Below are 20,657 nucleotides of genomic sequence, written 5' to 3'. Positions count from 1 at the left end.
AGTGATTAAGCTAGAAAGCTTGAATGCTACTCCATATGCAAGTGAGGAAACCAACTATGACATTGTGCAAACATTTAACATTACTCTATGCACACTTTTAAAGACATTCCTCACTGGTGATGCACAATATCACTATAAAAAAGAGCTGATAGGAGTCAGTATACCAGCACCAAGGAGCCCAAAGTCATCCCTGACTGACTCTGTCAGCATCGCCATTTAATTGGAAATACCTGCTGACGTTCACATGCAAAGTAATGACCGCAATTTAGGAACAAGCATCTGTCTGTGGAGTGATGAAAAGAGTGTGCTTTTACCGGGCTCTTCCTAACCAAAGCATATGGTTAGGAAGCTATATTATGTAGCTAGCTAGCTTCCCCTGTCCCTTATGCCTAGCTTCCAGCTACATTGGCCCCGGCAGATGAACAACAGGACTGAGGTTAGAACATGGTTTAGTTTTCTCTCTAGAAACGGAGTCATCAAAGTACTACTGGGTCTGTCTTCAAGCTGGATCTATCTTAAAGATGGCCCTTTGTTGGACAGCTGGGACGTCTACAAAGTGAGGGGAAGTGGACTCACTGAAAGTTTGGAGGACTTCAGATCCTCAAAAGGTTCTACAGCTGCACCATTGAGAGCATCCTGCCTGACTGGTTACATCACTGCCTGTTATGGCAACTGCTCAGACTCCGATCGCAAGGCACTACAAAGGGTAGTGCGTACGGCCCAGTACATCACTGGGGCCAAGCTTCCTGCCATCCAGGACATCTATACCAGGCGGTGTCAGAGGAAGGCCATAAAAATGATCAAAGACTCGAGCCACCCGAGTCATAGACTGTTCTCTCTGCTACAAGCACGGCAAGCAGTACCTAGGTCCAATAGACTTCTAAACAGCTTCTACCCCCAAGCCATAAGACTCCTGAACATGTAATCAAATTGCTACCCAGACTATTTGCATTGTCCCCACCCCCTATTTTACACTGCTGCTATTCTCTGTTTATTATCTATGTTTATTATCACTTTAATAACTCTACCTCCTGTATATAACCTCGCTATTGTTATTTTACTGCTGCTCTTTAATTATTTGTTACTTTAATTTATTTTTCTTAAAACTGCACTGTTGGTTAAGGGCTTGTAAGTAAGTATTTCACTGTAAGGTCTACTACACCTGTTATATTAAGATTTCCTTCATGCCTGAGGAAGAAACGTCTTACAAGACAGAGGGAAGTGAATCAACCGAAGAAGGAGAATCTCCAAAGCTCCACGGTTTACAATGGATTTGGGTTCAGTTTTGCTTACAGTGCAGTTTGTAGGCTATGAAAACGGAGGTTTTGGCCTTCCTTCTTTCCCCAGATGTCAACGAGTGCTCGACTGCTAACGGCGGCTGTGAGGGACATTGCTGCAACACCATTGGAAGCTTCTACTGCAAGTGCCCCGAGGGCAGTCGTCTGGGCCCGGTCGGAAAGGCCTGTTTGGGTGAGAAAGAGGGCAAGCTGGGTCTCGTGTGTGTGTGTGTGTGTGTGTGTGTGTGTGTGTGTGTGTGTGTGTGTGTGTGTGTGTGTGTGTGTGTGTGTGTGTGTGTGTGTGTGTGTGTGTGTGTGTGTGTGTGTGTGTGTGTGTGTGTGTGTGTGTGTGTGTGTGTGTGTGTGATGGGGGACGGATAGAGAAGATCAGGCATAGGTTATCCACCAGGGTCCTCTTGCCGGCTCTTCAGACAGAGACACAGGAAGAGACAGAGACACAAAAAGCTTAGCGGACCACACGCATACAGGGAACACAATCAGTACAGGCATGGAGATCTGGTCATCTCGTAAAATCAAAACCCTGCCTGTTTGTTTTGACAGAAACATGCTGAGTTAGCTGAGTTGGCTGAGTTAGCTGACAGTGCTAATGCCCAGTTGCTCTGGGGGGGTGCAGGTGTCAACAGGTGCCCCTAGCCTTTGACCCCTGACATGGGACGTTGTCACTTTCTAGTGAGGGTTTGAGCAATGGTGTAGGAGTCTGTAAGAGCCATGTTCCAGGGCTAGTGTGCTCTGTAACAACTTTGAAGGGCAAATAACAGACCCTTTTTGGTTTTTGGAACAGAGCATGCCAGTGCTAAATGTTTCTGTCTGCAACCCTCCACATAGGATGGTGTTAATCTATGGAGAGTGGAGCGTGGGAGTTGAGAGGCGCGGGATGGGCAGAAACCTCCCCAAACAGCTGTCAAGAGACCATTGCGACAGATGTGGGTGTCAGACAGATGTGGGTGACAGTTCAAGACTGTCACACAATGGCATTCAGACAATATTCAACCCCCAACCCAAGTCCCAGAGTCTCAGCCTCACGTCTGAATGAAAGATTTCTTTTGTGTCCTGCTGAAATCCTCTCACACGGCGAACCTTAAGTATATTACCCTCCAAACCTTCACTGAGTCTATTACCATTCAGGTATTGAGAAAAGCCCACTAAAGAAAGAAGACTTTTGAAAAAAAGAACAGGGTTCAGAACAACAGTTTAGGATTTTCTTCCTGAATATGTCATCTGCCACAGGGGACGCTGGGAGTTCCTTTATCCTCACTCAGCGAGACAGCGGATTTGCTCTAAATGGATTGGCATTGTGGATTTTCAGTCCTTCAACCTGATCACATTAATCTATGTGCCGGTTATGACAAGGCTCCTTATACGGCAGACAGCCCTCCTCTTTGACCCTCCTTAGCCTCTTCTAGTGGAAGTTACTTAATTAAAGTAGCATTTAGTTCATTATGAGGATAAGTGCATTCCCACAAGCTTAACCCCAGATCTGGGATCCTATTACCGTAGCCCCAACCCATTAGGGGGGTGAATATATGTCTGACTCTGAATCAGTGCTACTGTCATGACCAGTAGTAGCCTGCAGTGCAAAGCCCATATGGACTAGGGATTAGCAGGAACCAGGAAGTAGTTGAAACAGCTCGACTCTGATGTGTTCTCCAGATGGGTAGTAAACGTTGACTTTCCTTGGAGAAGCACTCAGCAATGTTGTCTCCTCATCATGCCTCTGCTCCCTGGAACATGGAACAACATGGAACTACATGGAACATGTGCCTAATGTATCACATGTGAATGGTTCTGGAATGGTCCTAAACACTCAGGTCTGCTGCATGGTGGACAACCTGTGTTGAAAGAAGTGAACCAGTGGTGAATCGTCATTACTAGAGCCAGAGGAATTCCTGACCAGGAAGAACTCTGGACTCCAATTATAGGGGTATAAGTAGAGCCCATGAGGTTGTTCTAATCCGGTCACGTGGTCAGAACATACTTCAAGTCATTACAGTTAACAGCAAAGCGCTGTACGAGAACTTCCACTGATAAAGAGAATGCGTGTCCCAATTGGTGATTTCATATTAATGGATGATTTAATTGTATCAAAATGGTGTGTTCGTCTATAAAGGGGTCATAAACATTGTGTTCTTAAAACTGTCTCTCGTGAAGTCATCACTTCCATCACCAAGCCAACCTTCTTATTGCGTCAGGGACCAACTATGCTTCACAGAGCTTGATGTCAAACAAAAGAGAACTTCAGTGCCGAAATCTTTTTACCACATTCCTACGTTTGACACGGTCGTGAGTCATGACAAGCATCCCGATAACTTGGGCCTTTAACCTCTTGCTCCTACCTGACACGCAGGCGTCCCATCTAGACATCTGGAAATGCAAATGCGCTACGCTAAATGCTAATAGTACTAGTTAAAACTCAAACGTTCATTAAAATACACATGCAGGGTATTGAATTAAAGCTACACTCGTTGTGAATCCAGGCAACAAGTCAGATTTTTAAAATGCTTTTCGGCTAAAGCATGAGAAGCTATTATCTGATAGCATGTAACACCCCAAAAGACCCGCAGGGGACGTAAACAAAATAATTAGTATAGTCATCGCTACACAAACCGCACAAATAAAATATAAAACATTCCACTACCTTTGACCATCTTCTTTGTTGGCACTCCTAGATGTCCCATAATCACTATTGGGTCTTTTTTTCCGATTAAATCGGTCCATATATAGCCTAGATATTGATCTATGAAGACTGTGTGATAAACGAAAAAAAATAGCGTCTTATAACGTAACGTCATTTTTTTAAATGAAAAAAGTCGACGATAAACTTTCACAAAACACTTCGAAATACTTTTGTAATGCAACTTTAGGTATTAGTACACGTTAATAAGCGAGCAAATTGATCACGAGGCGATGTATATTCTTTAGCTGTCCGTCTGGAAATAATGTCCGGGTAAATCTCAACCAAAATATCCGGTCGGAGACCGGAAGAACTGCGCTGCCTTGCGTCTGTTTGACCAAGAAACCAAGAATCAATGGGTTCAAGTCGCGCATGGATATATTTGTCCATTTTCAGTGATCAGATTTTCCAGCACTTTTCGATGAAACGCACGTTCTGTTATAGTCACAGCCGTGATTTAACCAGTTTTATAAACATCTGAGTGTTTTCTATCCACACATACTAATCATATGCATATACTATATTCCTGGCATGAGCAGCAGGGCGCTGAAATGTTGCGCGACTTTTAACAGAATGTTCGAAAAAGTAGGGGGTAGGAGTAACAGGTTAACGCTCTCCTCTGGAACACCCATGAAAACTTTGCATCCCAAACGGCATCCTATTCGCTATTTAGTGCACTACTTTTGACCAGGGCCTATAGGGCTCACATCAAAAGTAGTGCACTATAAAATGAACATTGTGCCATTCATGACGCAGACACTGTAACACACATATGAGTCTCCTAATGAATGTGGTCTGTGTGGATTCATGTCTGTTAGAGTGCTCAAGTCACAAATGTTGTCTAAAGGTTTGTGAAGTATTCCATCATTATAAAGCATTCCTTCAAACACCATCAACACACCTCATTGTTCATTAATGCCCATGCGGGGAATTCATTGGCACAACCTTCTCCTATCAACATGGATTTGTTCTGCAGCAAGTGTCTGAGAATATTGTCTCCAGACCTGGGTTCAAATAGTATGTGAAATCATTTTGAATACCTTTTTCTGCTTGCCTGGCTCAAGGGCATTGGTTCTAGCAAAATACTAGCAAAAGTGCAAACTCTGCCCATATGGTACTCAAGGTAGGCTCAAGTGAATGCTCAATTTAAAATACTTTTTGAACCCAGGTTTGATTGTCTGTCCATCGGTCTGCTCTGTAGATGTGAATGAGTGTGAGGAGCTGAATGGCGGCTGCCAGCAGACCTGTATGAACACAGCAGGCTCCTACCACTGTGAGTGCAGTCAGGGCTTTCGCATGCACACTGACGGAAGGACCTGCATTGGTGAGTAATGACCATGTGAGACCAGATTTGATCCCGGTCGTTCGCACAACTCAAGATTAGGCATTGATTTAGGCATTGAGAACTAATACTCCAATATTCAGGTCTCAGTCACGGTTACTCATTACCTGCAACCTCTAATTATCCCATTTCCAGTCTTTAGAGCTTCCTGTAATCACACGTTTCCATTATGGCGGTGTGAAAAGACGGTGCTGGTCCACAATATGGCTCTTCCTTCTTTTAATTCATATTTTAGTGACCAGTCTCTAGGAAGGGTTACACATTTACTCACCAAATGGTGATCAAAGACTACATTAGCGAAAGTACAGATGTAGGATCTTAATTTGAGGTAGTTTGCTACAGCATGAAGATATGTTTTTCTCTAGTCTGTCAGTCAGTCCTGTATTGCTCAATTATTCTGTCTGTCTGTCTGTCTGTCTGTCTGTCTGTCTGTCTGTCTGTCTGTCTGTCTGTCTGTCTGTCTGTCTGTCTGTCTGTCTGTCTGTCTGTCTGTCTGTCTGTCTGTCTGTCTGTCTGTCTGTCTGTCTGTCTGTCTGTCTGTCTGTCTGTCTGTCTGTCCCAACTATGAAGCTGTGAACTCCTGCTCAGTGAAGAATGGCGGCTGTGAACACAAGTGTGTGGACATGGACAACGACCACTACAAGTGCGAGTGTCGTAGGAACTACCAACTGAAGAGGGATGGGAAGCACTGCGAGCGTGAGTCCTGACTAGATTGGATATGGTGCTCTGACTCCCCTACAGCTTACAATAGTAGTCACTTTATGTTAGAATGGAGAGCAAAGAGTTACATATAAAGAACAGGAGGCAGTTTTCAGTCATAGCGTGACCAGGATATGACTACGTAAAACTGTCTGCCCCATGTCTGTCTGTCTGTCTATCAGTTAGGGACCCCTGTGTGGACAGGAGTGCAGGCTGTGTCCAGCTGTGTCATTTTGTGGATGGTCGAGCAGAGTGCAGCTGCAGGCCTGGGTACTCGCTGGCCGGTGACCGCCAGGGCTGTGAGGGTAAGAGCCAGTGGTGTAAAGTACTTAAATAAAAATACTTGAAAGTACTACTGTCATGGAAATTCTACACAGGTACACTCGGAGTCAATCATTGTTTATTATCAGCGCGCTGGAGAGGTTCAAACCAACTCAATACACATGTCAGTCAGGAGCTCCACTGGGGCAGTCCCATTAGTTCTCTTATACAGTGGGGCAAAAAAGTATTTAGTCAGCCACCAATTGTGCAAGTTCTCCCACTTAAAAAGATGAGAGAGGCCTGTAATTTTCATCATAGGTACTCTTCAATTACCAGCAACAGTGTGTGAAAACCTTGTGAAGACTTATAGAAAATGAAAATTACAGGCCTTTCTCATCTTTTTAAGTAGGAGAACTTGCACAATTGGTGGCTGACTAAATACGTTTTTGCCCCACTGTATACTGACAAGTTATTTTTCCATGATTGAGCTTATTTAAAAAAAAAAAAGTTTAACTTGGCAAGTCAGTTAAGAACATATTATTATTTACAATGATAGCCTACCGGGGCAGAATGACAGATTTTTACCTTGTCGGCTCAGGGATTCAATCCAGCAACCTTTCGGTTACTGGCCCAGCACTCTAACCACTAGGCTACCTGCCACCCCTTATTCATCATTCATAATCAGTTAATCATCAACATTTGCCTCATTCATGTGACTGACCAATACTGGGTCATGCATGTGACAGACCAATACCTCAAGAGGCTTCTTCTCTCTAAGCTGAAACCTCAAAACTGATATATCTTTCGCTCTCAAAACAAGGGTCTGGGCATACTGCCAAATTGCAGATATTGATAGTGAGAATTCGATCAGTCACTTGCATGACCACAGAAATTGGTTATTGGAAAAGCACCAATATAAAATGTTCCATCACATTCCATCCTCTTGTGTTAATAATCATTACATTTTAAGGTAAGCTTTAGATTTTAACTTCTGTATCCTATTTCTATTAGAATTAGGGAAATCAACACATAAAATCAGACACTTCATTATTTCAAACCCTTCATTCTGGGTTATACAATCTAATTAGTATTGTAATACTATCATAATAAAGTGTTACACTTCTATTAACGGGAGTGAAAGTATCAAAAATACACACACATACACAGCATGTTAAATAACAATTTAGAACTAAGAAAAAAATACACGCTGCAGCCCATTTGGCAATTTGGGATCCTCAACTTCCAAACAGGGATTCCAACCAAGTTTCAAGTGTCCTTCTGGTTGTGGGGAATTATTCTTAGCAACAGTGGCAATGTATTCCGCGAGATCAGTCATATTAGAAGAGTGATCTGGGACAGAAGTAAAACATTCATCATCAACGATTGCACATGTGCCCCCTTGACCTGCCTCTGTGTTGCAGAGCCTATTTATGCAATTGTTTTAGTGTTGCCAATTTTCTCTAGAGATCTCCTGAATTTGGTTTAGGGCATATGCATATTGACTTTCACAGGGAAGAGAGAGAGCACAAATTCTAACAGTTTCAGATCAACATTGATAAGAATGAGATTGAGGTAAGGTGGATGGCCCAAAGTGGATGGCCCAAGCTACAATCTAGTGGCTCTCCTCACATTTTAGAGGCATAGCTCTGTCTCTAGAAGCCTCACCTTTCCAAATCATAATTAGAACTTGTGATAAATTATCCAACCAAAATTTAGAATGACAGCCCTTAGTGCTTCACGTTGGTTCTATCACTTAAATTTAAGACCCTCAATTTAGCACACCGATCCTGGCAGAATGCACATTTACATACAGTATTTTCATCTGATATTTCTAGCGTTAACTATTATCATCACAGCCCCCATTTGTGGTAATGACAGATTGATATCTCAATGCATTCTTAGTCTTAATTACTATAAATTTCGCAGTGTGCAGACCTCCAAAATCAACATGATATCCCAAAATAATCATTTTGGAGAAACCTAAATCAATTTGGGTATGGTTGACTACCCCCCTCTCTCCCGGGACTCATTCTTCTGTAATTTGTTCATGTTCTTTTTTATATAGTGTTTCAGTTCGTCCTCCCAATGGCACATGTTCAAAGTGGATGGCCCTTGATAATGTCTCACCATAGTCGGCACTGTCCTTTACAGTACATTATGTCTTTGTCCATTTTCCTACCAGTACACCAGCAGCATGAGAGAAGTTTGGACGGGATCTCTCTCCATGCTCACTCTACGTGGACTCATGTCGCACTCTTGAGAGAAAAGACATGAGAGAAAAGGCAGTTGATAGCTTCGACTGGATGATGTGTACAGGTTGCTGGTGTCATGACGTTGGCCTGATGGGGGAGGTTTATGACCCCCATAAATACCTTTCCCATTTTCTCTCTCTCTACTCTATAGAGTTGACTCTAAAGCCTTTGTTAACATTGAGAGAGAATCTGGTGACGTCATAAAAGATGGGAAACGGAACCATATTTCGGTAATCCAACCAGTTGAAAGTATGGGTTGGGACTTAATGAATATGATGTCAGTTCAGTTGGCGTCTGAGACATGATTACTGATGATAGGACGACATGAACTGTATCTTGGAAAATCTACCCATTCTAGTTGTCAGATTCACATGGAATTATGAAATTTAAATGTTTAAATATGAAACAATTTGTGAAAAGATTAAATGTAATTTTTAGCTTCTTAATGAGAGGACGGTTTGTCAGAAGAACACCACTCTGCTCACTCAGAGGCTCCGCCCAAGTGAACAGACATGGGTTGTAAAACTATGAAACACGCCCTTCTTTCACCACTATATAAACCCGTTGACGAAAATTTAACTTCCTGTTCCAAGGACGCGAGGACTTACCATCCCCACGTTGAAAGGACAAAGACCACCTACAGAACTAAGCCATCCTCAGCAAGAACCTAACGAAATTAGCATCAAATTTCAATGTGAAGGTGACGACCTAAACGCCGGAAGGATGAATTTCGACTATACCAGCCAGAATATAGCATGAGCTTAAAATATGGCAACTTGGTATGAACTTTGAACTCTTATTCACTAAAGAAGTGATACCTGCTAGCCGTTGCATTAGCGCAGCAACTGTAGACGTGGGCTAGGAGAGGACGGACAGAGTATCTGTCTACCACACGATAACGGGACTACCAAGTATCCATTCTACCACCAGACATTCTTCAAAGGTCAACCAGGCCTCCCATCTACGACCAATCGATCGAAGAGCAGCTCAGAGTAAATATTTATTGCATTTTCCTTTTCCAAATGGGCAGCAATTTAGAATGCATAAGATACTCTATTTACGATAGCATAGCTTCTCCCTTTGTTACTCAGTCTTCCCGCTCTTTCATTCAAAACCCAACCCCCTTTCTTTGTGTAACCAGCTGTCATGTCGGTTCCGTCCCCTAGGGACGTTTTCCTTTATGACATCATTTGTAATCAATGTATGATCCATTCTGTGTAGATGTAATTCTGTGTGATTATTTAGGTATTTAGTAAATAAATAATTAAACCAAACTTCGTATAGCTGATTCAACATGTTAGCCAGGGTTCGTGAAGATAACCAAGAATTCACAACTTTCAGATGAGATTAAATAAGGTGACAATTACATATTGACTGCTATTGATGTTAAAGATTACTAGGTCTTTAAGTTTATTTGGAAGATAACAGCTCTATAAACATTCTTTCGTGGTGCCCCGACTTTCCAGTTAATTACATTTACCCGATTAGCTTAGTCAGGTAATATTAATTACAGAAAAATTATTTCATAGAATAGCATGTCATATCACTTAATCCGGCTTAGCCAAAGACACGACACTGGCTTGGACTCAAGTCTCACGGTGGAAGTGGTGAAGGACCATACTGAACGCCATTGTTGCCATTACATCAGCCGGTTAGGGGGGGGTTTGAAGTTCACAGTGTTCTTGGTCAAATGATCCATTCCATGCATCTCTATACCATCTGTGGTCACCTTCGCCATAACCTCAAGAAAGGACAGACCAGAACAGCAGTTGGATTTAGGGCACTTAAGATTCCAGAAATCCAAACAAATGATTTACATTATAACATTATTTACATTGCATTATTACCACTACTATCAATGTTCTTAATACAGATGTCTAAGACAAATGTCAAAAAGAATAACAACATACAGTTGAAACTATTCCCCCTCCCAAATTGGTTTACACTCCCCTATCATTTCACCGCAGAGATACAGGGTCAGGGAGTCAGAGGGAGAAATCCCAACCCTCCAGCAGACCCAATCTGGTGAGATGTGTTATTGCAACAAGACAAAGACAAAGTATACAAAAAACAGCAATACACTTCTTCATATATCACTCGATACAATGGTAATTCCCCTTTGGACACATGACTCACATCATCATCCATACATCCCCAAAAAACAACACTGCCTGTTAAATCAAAATAACAAATACAATTACACTGACAACCCTTGACTCCATCTTAACTTAATTATATCCCATAAGTTAATGGTAAAATAGACTAGAGACAGGTGTCCCTCATTCAGGAGCAGCGCTCTGTCTCTCTCCTTCTCGTTTTCCGAATCACACATAGGACTGTTGATAAATAACTGCTCTCCTAAGGCACTTGCCTAAGGAAGCCAAATTTCAGCTACTAGTGAGGATTCGTTCAATCAGTCACTTGCATGAACACAGAGCACAAACATAGAACACAGACACAGACATTGGTTATTAGAAAAGCACCAACATAACATTATCCATCACACTACTTAAGTCGTTTTTAGGAATCTGTACTTTACTATTTATATTTTTGACAACTTTTACTTTTACTTCGCTACATTTCTAAAGAAAATAATGTACATTTTACTCCATACATTTTCCCTGACACCCAAAAAGGACTCGTTACATTTTAAATGCTTTTCAGAACAGGAAAATGGTCCAATTCACACACTTATCAAGACAACATTCCTGGCCATCCCTACTGCCTCTGATCAGGTGGACTCACTAAACACACATTTCATTTGTAATGATGTCTGAGTGTTGGTGTGTGCCCCTGGCTATCCGTTAAAATAAAAAAGTTTAATAATGACTTCTGGTTTGCTTTATATAAGGAATTTGAAATGATTTGTACTTTTCCTTTTGATACTTAAGTATATTTTAGCAATTACATTTACTTTTGATACTTAAGTATATTTTAAACCCAATTCTTTTATACTTTTACTGAAGTAATATTTTACTGGGTGACATTCACTTTTACTTAAGTCATTTTGTATTAAATTATATTTACATTTACTCAAGTATGAAAGTTGGGTACTTTTTTCACCACTGGTAAGAGCACACACAAATGTGGCTCCCGGGTGGCGCATTGGTCTAAGGCATGGCATTTCAGTGCTAGAGGTGCCACTACAGACCCTGGTTTGATTCTGTGCTCTATCACAACCCGACCTTGTCGGGAGTCTCATAGGGCTGTGCACAATTGGCCCAGCATCGTCCGGGTTAAGGGAGGGTATGGCTGAGTTAGGCCATCACTGTAAATAAGAATGTGTTCTTAACTGACTTGCCTAGATAAATAAAGGTTACATTTTGTAGGCAGTGTAATCAAAAAGTACTCAAACCCATTCACATTTTCCACATTTTGTTACATTGCAGCCTTATTCCAAAATAGACTTAAAATAGTTTTTCCCCTCATCAATCTAAACGCAATACCCCACAATTACAAAGCAAAAACAGGTTTTTATACATTTTTGCAAACTTGATCACGTTTACATAAGATTCAGACCCTTTAACTCAGCCCCTTTGGCAGCGATTACAGCCTCGAGTCTTCTTCGGTATAGCGCTATAAGCTTGACACACCTGTATTTTGGGAGTTTCTCCCATTCATCTCTGCAGATCTTCTCAAGCTCTGTCAGGTTGGATGGGGAGCGTCGCTGCACAGCTATTTTCAGGTCTCTCCAGAGATGTTCGATCGGGTTCAAGTCCGGGTTCTGGCTGGGCCACTCAAGGACATTCAGAGACTCTTGCGTTGTCTTAGCTGTGTACTTAGGGTTGTTGTCCTGTTGGAAGGTGAACCTTTGTCCCCAGTCTGAGTTCCTGAGCACTCTGGAGCAGGTTTTCATCAAGGATCTCTCTGTACTTTGCTCCGTTCATCTTTCCCTTGATCCTAACTAGTCTCCCAGTCCCTGCTGCTGAAAAACATTCCACATCATGATGTAGCCACCACCATGCTTCACCGTAGGGATGGTATTGGCCAGGTGATGAGCGGTGCCTGGTTTCCTCCTGACGTGACGCTTGACATTCATCAGACCAGAGAATTTTGTTTCTCATGGTCTGAGAGTCCTTTACATGCCTTTGGGCAAACTTCAAGCGGGCGGTATGTGCCTTTTACTGAGGAGTGGCTTCCGTCTGGCCACTCTACATTAAAAGCCTGATTGGTGGAGTGCTGCGAAGTTGGTTGTCCTTCTGCAAAGTTCTTCCATCTCCAAAAAGGATCTTTGGAGCTCTGTCAGAGTGACCAATGGGTTCTTTGTCACCTCCCTGACCAAGGCCCTTCTCCCCTGATTGCTTAGTTTGGCTGGGCAGCCAGTTCTAGGAAGAGACTTGGTGGTTCCAAACTTCTTCCATTTAAGAATGATGGAGGCCACTGTGTTCTTGGGGACCTTCAATGCTGCCAACATATTTTGGTACCCTTCCCCAGATCTGTCCTTCGACACAATCCTGTCTCTGAGCTGTACGGACAATTACTTCGACCTCATGGCTTGGTCTTTGCTCCAACATGCACTATCAACTGTGGAACCTAATATAGACAGAAGTGTGCCTTTCCAAATCATGTCCAATCAATTGAACTTACCACAGGTGGACTCCAGTCAAGTTGTGGAAACATCTTAAGGATGATCAATGGAAACAGGATGCATCTGAGCTCAATTTCAAGTCTCATAGCAAAGGGTTGGAATACTTACGTTAATATTATAAATTATAAATGTTATGAATTTGTTAACATTTAAAAGAAACTGTTTTTGCTTGGTTATTATTGTATGTGTAGATTGATGAGGACATTTTGAATAAGGCTGTAACGTGAAAGGGTCTGAAAACTTTCCGAAAGTATGTCTGGAAATGCACACACACACACACACACACTCATATTTCAATATGCTGTTACATGCAGACAACCTTCCCAGAAATGTCCTGAAAGAGACTTTTCCGAACTTGTCTATGAATCTCCATCACCCTGAATCCTCTTAAGAAAGCAAGTCTAGCCCTCATTGGTCACGGAAAAACCATAGCCATCACCTCTATCCGTCTCATGAACTTTCTCACTTTTCAACACTCGTGTAAAGCAACATGTGAACATTGAGTTTTAATGGTGGTTTAACTGAGACTCCGGTAATGTAGACGTTTGTTATTCTCCAAAATCAGTGCACCTGGACAAAACAAAGGTGGCATTCATCAGAGAGTTGCCTTTGTCCCGGGGCCATTAGAGCTGAGGCTCTATGACCCGGCCCTCCGGGGCCGTATGTACCATGACTGTGTGTGGGGTCTTAAGCTGATTAACGCTACGGCTGGATGATACTACTATAACATGGGGTGGCTAGAAGGCTATAGGGTTCAGGCAACTTCATTAAACACAACATTCTGTGTGTATGTGTGTGTGCGTGCTTGCGTGTGTGTGCATGTGTGTGTTTGCGGTACGCTTCATAATCACTAAGAGCAGCCCACCACCATGCCTGTGCTCTAGCATTACTATGACGAAAGGTCACTCACCCACATGTCAAGTAGTACAAAAGGCAATTTCTTAACCAGAAGCACTTTTCCCCCTCGGAACCTCATTCATAGCCTCATATGAATAACAATGATTACTCCACGGATCCCTGTAATGTAATCTCTACCTGTGCTATGGGACTGTGCCCTATTGACTTACAGTATATCATGCTATCTTTTGTAGACATAGATGAGTGCAGCTCAGGCCAGGCCATATGTTCCCATCGCTGTGTCAACACCCGCGGCTCCTTCAGCTGTGTGTGTAACCCTGGCTTTGAGCTGGGTGCTGACGGAAAACAGTGCTACCGTGAGTATACATGATAATTTACATTAGAGTCAATTAGCAAATGCTCTTCTTACCCAAAGCAACTTTACAATCAGTAAATTCAACTAAAGCAGGCAAAATTACAGTTGCGTAGCAACATAGTAGCCAATTGTTTTTTTCTGACCATGAAGAAGTCTGGTCCATCGTCGTAGGCTTATAACAAAGGTCAGGAGTAGTTAGTCCTGGTCAGGTGACATGATAAGGAAAAATATCTGACCCTAATTGTAGTATGTTCTTGTGAAGCTAATGTGTGAGTGATGGCTAATGTTTTGGTTTATTGCAAACAGATACTGTTGTTGGGTGCCAGCCTTCACTTGACTGGTTGTTTCCTCCTATTTGCAGGTATTGAGATGGAGATCGTGGACAGCTGTGAGAAGAACAACGGAGGATGCTCCCACCACTGTGAACACACCACCAACGGACCCCTCTGCTCCTGTAACCAAGGATACCAACTGGCTGAGGACAGGAAGACCTGTGTGGGTAGGTACTCTCTGTTGGGTCATCATTGTTGAAGCCCAGAGTTTTTCCTGGTCAAGTCAGAAGGTAAAGAAAAACTCCTGGTTATAGTCATTCTCTGTCTCTACGATAAGTATAGAAGCAACAGATCAAATATGGGCCTTTTCTGAAACAGGTAGGGATTATTAGGACTTCAAATGCCCTTTTTCAATTTCCGTTCCAAAATGTCTTTAAATATTTTCCGTTGCGTGCCCAAATGAACAATCATCTTTTGTTGCACCTCCCCAGACAGTGATGAGTGTGAGAGTGAGGAGGCGTGCTGCAGTCAGTTCTGTAAGAACAACCCAGGGGGCTATGAGTGCAGCTGCCAGGCTGGTTATAGGCTCCATCCAGACGGCTGTGGCTGCAATGGTAAGAGGACAATACGTTGACCCTTATCCACTCATTATCTAGGTTCAAATTGAATCTGGATTGAGTTTACAGTATTTGATAAGACAGGGATGATTATGCATTGACAGTGTCTAAAAACTCATTGTTCTAGTTTTGATAATGGAAATAGAATACACTTGAAAAAAGTACCGTGTTAATTTTCAAAGTACTTCCTTTTGTTCTGTGGTCTTGTCAGACATTGATGAGTGCCTGGCAGAGAGTTCTGTCTGTGAACACTACTGTGTGAACACCCCGGGGACCTACGAGTGTTTCTGCAGACTGGGCTTCCGTCTGGACCACGACCACAGAGCCTGCATCCGTGAGTACTATTTGATCATAATATTATACTGTACTATGCTATGCTATGCTATACTATACTATACTATATACTTTAGTATTCTGTAATTTCACAGTGAATGTGTATACATTGTCTTTAAACGTGTAAACGTAACTCTGAGAGACATTTGTGAGGTTTTCTAACAGCAGACTATAGTAATGATGCAATCACTTTAAGTATTCACATGAATGTTATGTAAATGATAGTATAGTATAATACAGTATAGTATAATTAGATGTAATGTAAATGATAGTGTAGTATAGTATAATACAGTATAGTATAGTTAGATGTAATGTAAATGTGATCAATGTGAATGTGTTCTGAGTGTCTCCTCTCCGCCTGTCTGTCTGTCCCAATGCAGCGCTGTACGACAGTGACCTGGATGACGATGAAGAGGAGGATGATGCAGATGAGGATCTGGAAGTGCACAGGTTGCCAGATCTGCTGTTCCGACGGCCCCCTCAGCTCCTGCAGTACACTGCAGCCCAGCACTCACCCTATGGTGAAGACCAGGAGGAAGAGGCACAGAGAGGGGAACTCACCCTGGTCAGCCACATAGGTAGCAAATCAGTGCTTACATACATGTCTGGTTGATGCTCAATGTGACATATGTGGCAGAAACGGTAAATCATGCCATGGTTTTACAGGACTATGTGCGTGTGTGTGTCTCAGTGTGTCTAGATGATTCCTTCGGGGATGACTGTGGTGTGAGCTGTGCTGACTGTGAGAACGGAGCAGTGTGTGGGGCGGACAGAGAACACTGTGAATGTACACCTGGATGGACTGGCGTCATCTGCAACGAGAGTAAGTCACTCTCCTCTTCTCTCCCCAGCTTCTCTTATTATCACTGTAACCCTTGGAAATCATCTATCACTTGATAGAGTTTCAGTGTTATTCAGTGTCTATTATTGAGCAGGCAGTTATTTGGTTGGTTAGTCCTCGGGGTTAGGTATTTGAACCCAGATCTGGCCTGGAGACAGGCCAAGTCCACAACAGACAGAATACATCTCCCAGGCCAGGGTTGTTAGAAAGAGGCCAGAAGCCATTGTTTCACAACCAAGCATGATTATTGAGTGTCTTTGGGCTTGACCTGAACCAGGGATATAATTCTGAGTGGAATGTGGGGATAAATCCAAAACCATCAGTCATTTTTATACATTTAAACATCCTCCTTTGGACTAGTGTTCAAATTCACACCAAGAAGAGTTACATTATGATGAATCCATTTTACCTGACCAGTGGGGAAGATTGAAAACGTAGCAGAGAATGGCATTTTAGTCATCTTATTAGGTTTTCATTGTTAGCTTGGAAAGAAGACAGCTACAATGTTTCCATCCTTAATGTTATTATACACTGAGGATGCAAAATATTAAGAACACCTTCCTTGAGTTGCAGCCCCCCACTCCTTTTGCCCACAGAATAGCCTCCATTTGTCGGGTCATGGACTCTCCAAGGTGTCAAAAGCGTTCCACAGGGACACTGACCCTTGTTGACTCCAATGCTTCCCACAGTTGTGTCAAGTTGACTGGATGTCCTTTGGGTGGTGGACCATTCTTTATACACACAGGTGTCACGCCCTGACCTTAGAGCTTTTTATGTTTCTATTGTTATTTGTTTGGTCAGGTTGTGATTTTGGTGGGCATTCTATGTTCTTCTTTCTATGTTTTTGTATTTCTTTGTTTTGTCCGGGTATGGTTCTCAATCAGGGACAGCTGTCTACCGTTGTCTCTGATTGGGAACCATACTTAGGTAGCTATTTCCCACAGGGTTTTTGTGGGTAGTTAATTTCTGTTTAGTGGTTTGCAACTTTCAGGACTGTTTCGGTGATTCCCTTTGTTATTTTATTATAGTGTTCAGTTTTAATAAAGAAAGCATGAACACTTACCGCACTGCGCTTTGGTCCGATGATTCCTCTTCTTCAGACGACGAATACCGTTACGACAGGAAACTGTTGAGCGTGCAGCATTGCATTTCTTGACACAAACCAGTACACCTGGCACCTACTACCATACCCGATTCAAAGGAACTTCAATATTTTGTCTTGCCCATTCACCCTCTGAATGGCACACATAAACAATCCATGTCTGAACTGTCTCAAAGCTTAAAATATCTCTTTAACCTGTCTCCGTCCCTTCATCTACACTGATTGAAGTGGATTTAATGTAACAGGTGACATCAATAAGAGATCATAGTTTTCACCTGGATTTACCTGGTCAGTCTGCGGGAGGCAGAGCGTTGAGCAAGTAACCAAAAGGTTGCTGGTTCGAATTCCCGAGCCGGCAAGGTGGAAAAATCTGCAGTTCTGTCCTCGAGCAAGGCAGTTAACCCCCAACAACAACTGCTCCATGGGTGCCGATGACGGTGATTATGGAAGCCGCTCGCACCTCTCTGATTCAGAGGGGTTGGGTTAAATCTGGAAGACACATTTTGGTTTAATGCATTCAGTTGTGCAACCGACTAGGTATCCTCTTCCCTATGGCATGGAAAGAGCAGGTGTTCATAACCTACACTTGGAAAGTATTCAGACCTATGAACTTTTTCTACATTTTGTTACGTTACAGGCTTATTATAAAATTGTTTATATAAAAAAAAGGTGAATGACAAAGTGAAAACAGGTTTTTAGATATATACAAATACAGAAATACCTTTATTTACATAAATATTCAGATGCTTTGCTATGAGACTTGAAATTGAGCTCAGGTGCATACTGTTTCCATTGATCATCCTTGAGATCTTTCTAAAACTTGACTGGAGTCCACCTGTGTTAAATTCAGTTGATTGGACAGGATTTGGAAAGGCACACACCTGTCTATAGAAGGTTCCACAGTTGACAGTGCATGTCAGAGCAAAAACCAAGCCATGGGGTCGTACAGCTCAGAGACAGGATTGTATCGAGGCACAGATCTGGGGAAAGGTACCAAAACATTTCGGCAGCATTGAAGGTCCCCAAGAACACAGTGGCCTCCATCATTCTTAAATGGAAGGAGTTTGGAACTACAAAGAATCTTCCTAGAGCTGGCCGCCTGGACAAACTGAGCATTTGGGAGAGAAGGGCCTTGGTCAGGGAGGTGAAGTTCCTCTTGGGAGATGGGAGAACCTTCCAGAAAGACAACCATCTCTGCAGCACTCCACCAATCAAGCCTTTATGGTAGAGTGGCCAGACTGAAGCCACTCCTCCGTAAAAGGCACATGACAACCCGCTTGGAGTTTGTCAAAAGGCGCTTAAAGACTCTCCGACCATGAGAAAGAATATTCTCTGGTCTGATGAAACCAAGCTTGAACTCTTTGGCCTAAATACTAAGCGTCATGTCTGTGTCATGTTTTGTCTTATTTTGTCTTGTCATTTTGCTTTTCCCTCTGTTCGTTTTCCCCCTGCTGGTCTTTTTAGGTTCGTTCCCCTCTTTCTCTCTTCCTCCCTCTCTCTCTTCTCTCTATCGCTCCGTTCCTGCTCCCAGCTGTTCCTATTCCCCTAATCAATCATTTAGTCTTCCCACACCTGTTCCCTATCTTTCCCCCTGATTAGAGTCCCTATTTCTCCCCTTGTTTTCCGTTTCTGCCCTGTCGGATCCTTGTCTATTGTTCACCGTGCTGTGTATCGCCCTGTCGTGTCATGTTTCCCTCAGATGCTGCGTGGTGAGCAGGTGTCTGAGTCTGCTACGTTCAAGTGCCTTCCCGAGGCAACCTGCAGTTCATGATCGAGTCTCCAGTCTGTTCTCGTCATTACGAGTGGAATTATGCTTTATGATTGTAGATTTACTTTACTGGATTAAAGACTCTGTTTTCGCCAAGTTGCTTTTGGGTCCTCATTCACCTGCATAACAGAAGGATCCGACCAAGAATGGACCCAGCGACTATGGATTCTCTCTACTCTACTCTCGAGTTCCAGGGAGCGATGCTCGGCAGACACGAGCAGGAATTGTCTGCTGCTCGGCATGCCGTTGAGACCCTGGCCGCTCAGGTCTCCGACCTCTCAGGACAGTATCAGAGTCTTCGTCTCGTGTCACCAGCTACTTCCGGTTCTTCCGAGCCTCCGGAACCTAGGGTTAATAACCCACCATGTTATTCTGGGCAGCCCACTGAGTGCCGCTCCTTTCTCACCCAGTGTGATATAGTGTTCTCTCTCCAACCCAACACATACTCAGAGAGAGAGCTCGGATTGCCTACGTCATATCACTCCTTACTGGTCGGGCTCGGCAGTGGGGCACAGCTATCTGGGAGGCAAGCGCTGAGTGTACTAACAATTATCTGAACTTTAAAGAGGAGATGATAAGGGTTTTTGATCGCTCAGTTTTTGGGAAAGAAGCTTCCTGGTCCCTGTCTTCCCTATGTCAAGGTAATCGATCCATAACGGATTACTCTATAGAGTTTCGCACTCTTGCTGCCTCCAGTAACTGGAACGAGCAGGCGTTGCTCGCTCGTTTTCTGGAGGGACTCCACGCTAAGGTTAAGGATGAGATTCTCTCTCGGGAGGTTCCATCCAGCGTGGATTCTTTGATTGAACTCGCTATTCGCATTGAACGACGGGTAGATCTTCGTCACCGAGCTCATAGAAGAGAGCTCGCGTTAACTGTGTCTCCCCTCTCTCCGACACTACCGTCTTTCCCCACTGACTCAGGTGTTGAGCCCATGCAGCTGGGGGTATTCGCATCTCGACTAAGGAGAGGGAACGGAGAATCACCAACCGCCTCTGTCTCTATTGCGGTTCCGCTGGTCATTTTGTCATTTCATGTCCAGTTAAAGGCCAGAGCTCATCAGTAAGCGGAGGGCGACTGATAAGCGCTACTAGACGGTCCTCTCCGTCAAGTACATGTACTACCTTACCGGTCCATCTACGCTGGACCGGATCGGCAGCTTCCTGCAGTGCATTAATAGACTCTGGGGCAGAGGGCTGTTTTATGGACGAAGCCTGGGCGCGGGAACATGACATTCCTCTCAGACAGTTAGGGAGCCCACGGTCATGTTTGCCTTGGATGGTAGTCCTCTCCCCAGTATATTATATGAAACACTACCTTTAACCCTCACTGTATCTGGTAACCATAGTGAGACCATTTCTTTTTTGATTTTTTGTTCACCTTTTACACCTGTTGTTTTG

General features: G+C 43.2%; 1 protein-coding gene across 4 annotated transcripts in view; it reads left to right on the top strand.

Annotated features, from left to right (window-relative positions):
• The window catches only part of LOC123992869 (multiple epidermal growth factor-like domains protein 6), a 106,848-nt gene that overhangs the window by 47,273 nt on the left and 38,918 nt on the right, over positions 1-20,657 (top strand). For all 4 annotated transcript variants that reach the window (XM_046294465.1, XM_046294464.1, XM_046294466.1 and 1 more), the window contains exons 5-14: positions 1,348-1,470; positions 5,171-5,293; positions 5,882-6,007; positions 6,193-6,315; positions 14,203-14,325; positions 14,686-14,823; positions 15,088-15,210; positions 15,425-15,547; positions 15,927-16,124; positions 16,238-16,369. In XM_046294465.1, coding sequence (XP_046150421.1) covers positions 1,348-1,470; positions 5,171-5,293; positions 5,882-6,007; positions 6,193-6,315; positions 14,203-14,325; positions 14,686-14,823; positions 15,088-15,210; positions 15,425-15,547; positions 15,927-16,124; positions 16,238-16,369 — 1,332 coding nt within the window. The remainder of the gene's footprint in view (positions 1-1,347; positions 1,471-5,170; positions 5,294-5,881; positions 6,008-6,192; positions 6,316-14,202; positions 14,326-14,685; positions 14,824-15,087; positions 15,211-15,424; positions 15,548-15,926; positions 16,125-16,237; positions 16,370-20,657) is intronic.

This window comes from Oncorhynchus gorbuscha, linkage group LG13 (assembly GCF_021184085.1).
Source record: "Oncorhynchus gorbuscha isolate QuinsamMale2020 ecotype Even-year linkage group LG13, OgorEven_v1.0, whole genome shotgun sequence".
NCBI classification, from domain to species: domain Eukaryota; kingdom Metazoa; phylum Chordata; class Actinopteri; order Salmoniformes; family Salmonidae; genus Oncorhynchus; species Oncorhynchus gorbuscha.
The sequence above is the reverse complement of the archived record's forward strand: the minus strand, read 5'-3'. Positions and strand labels throughout refer to the sequence as shown.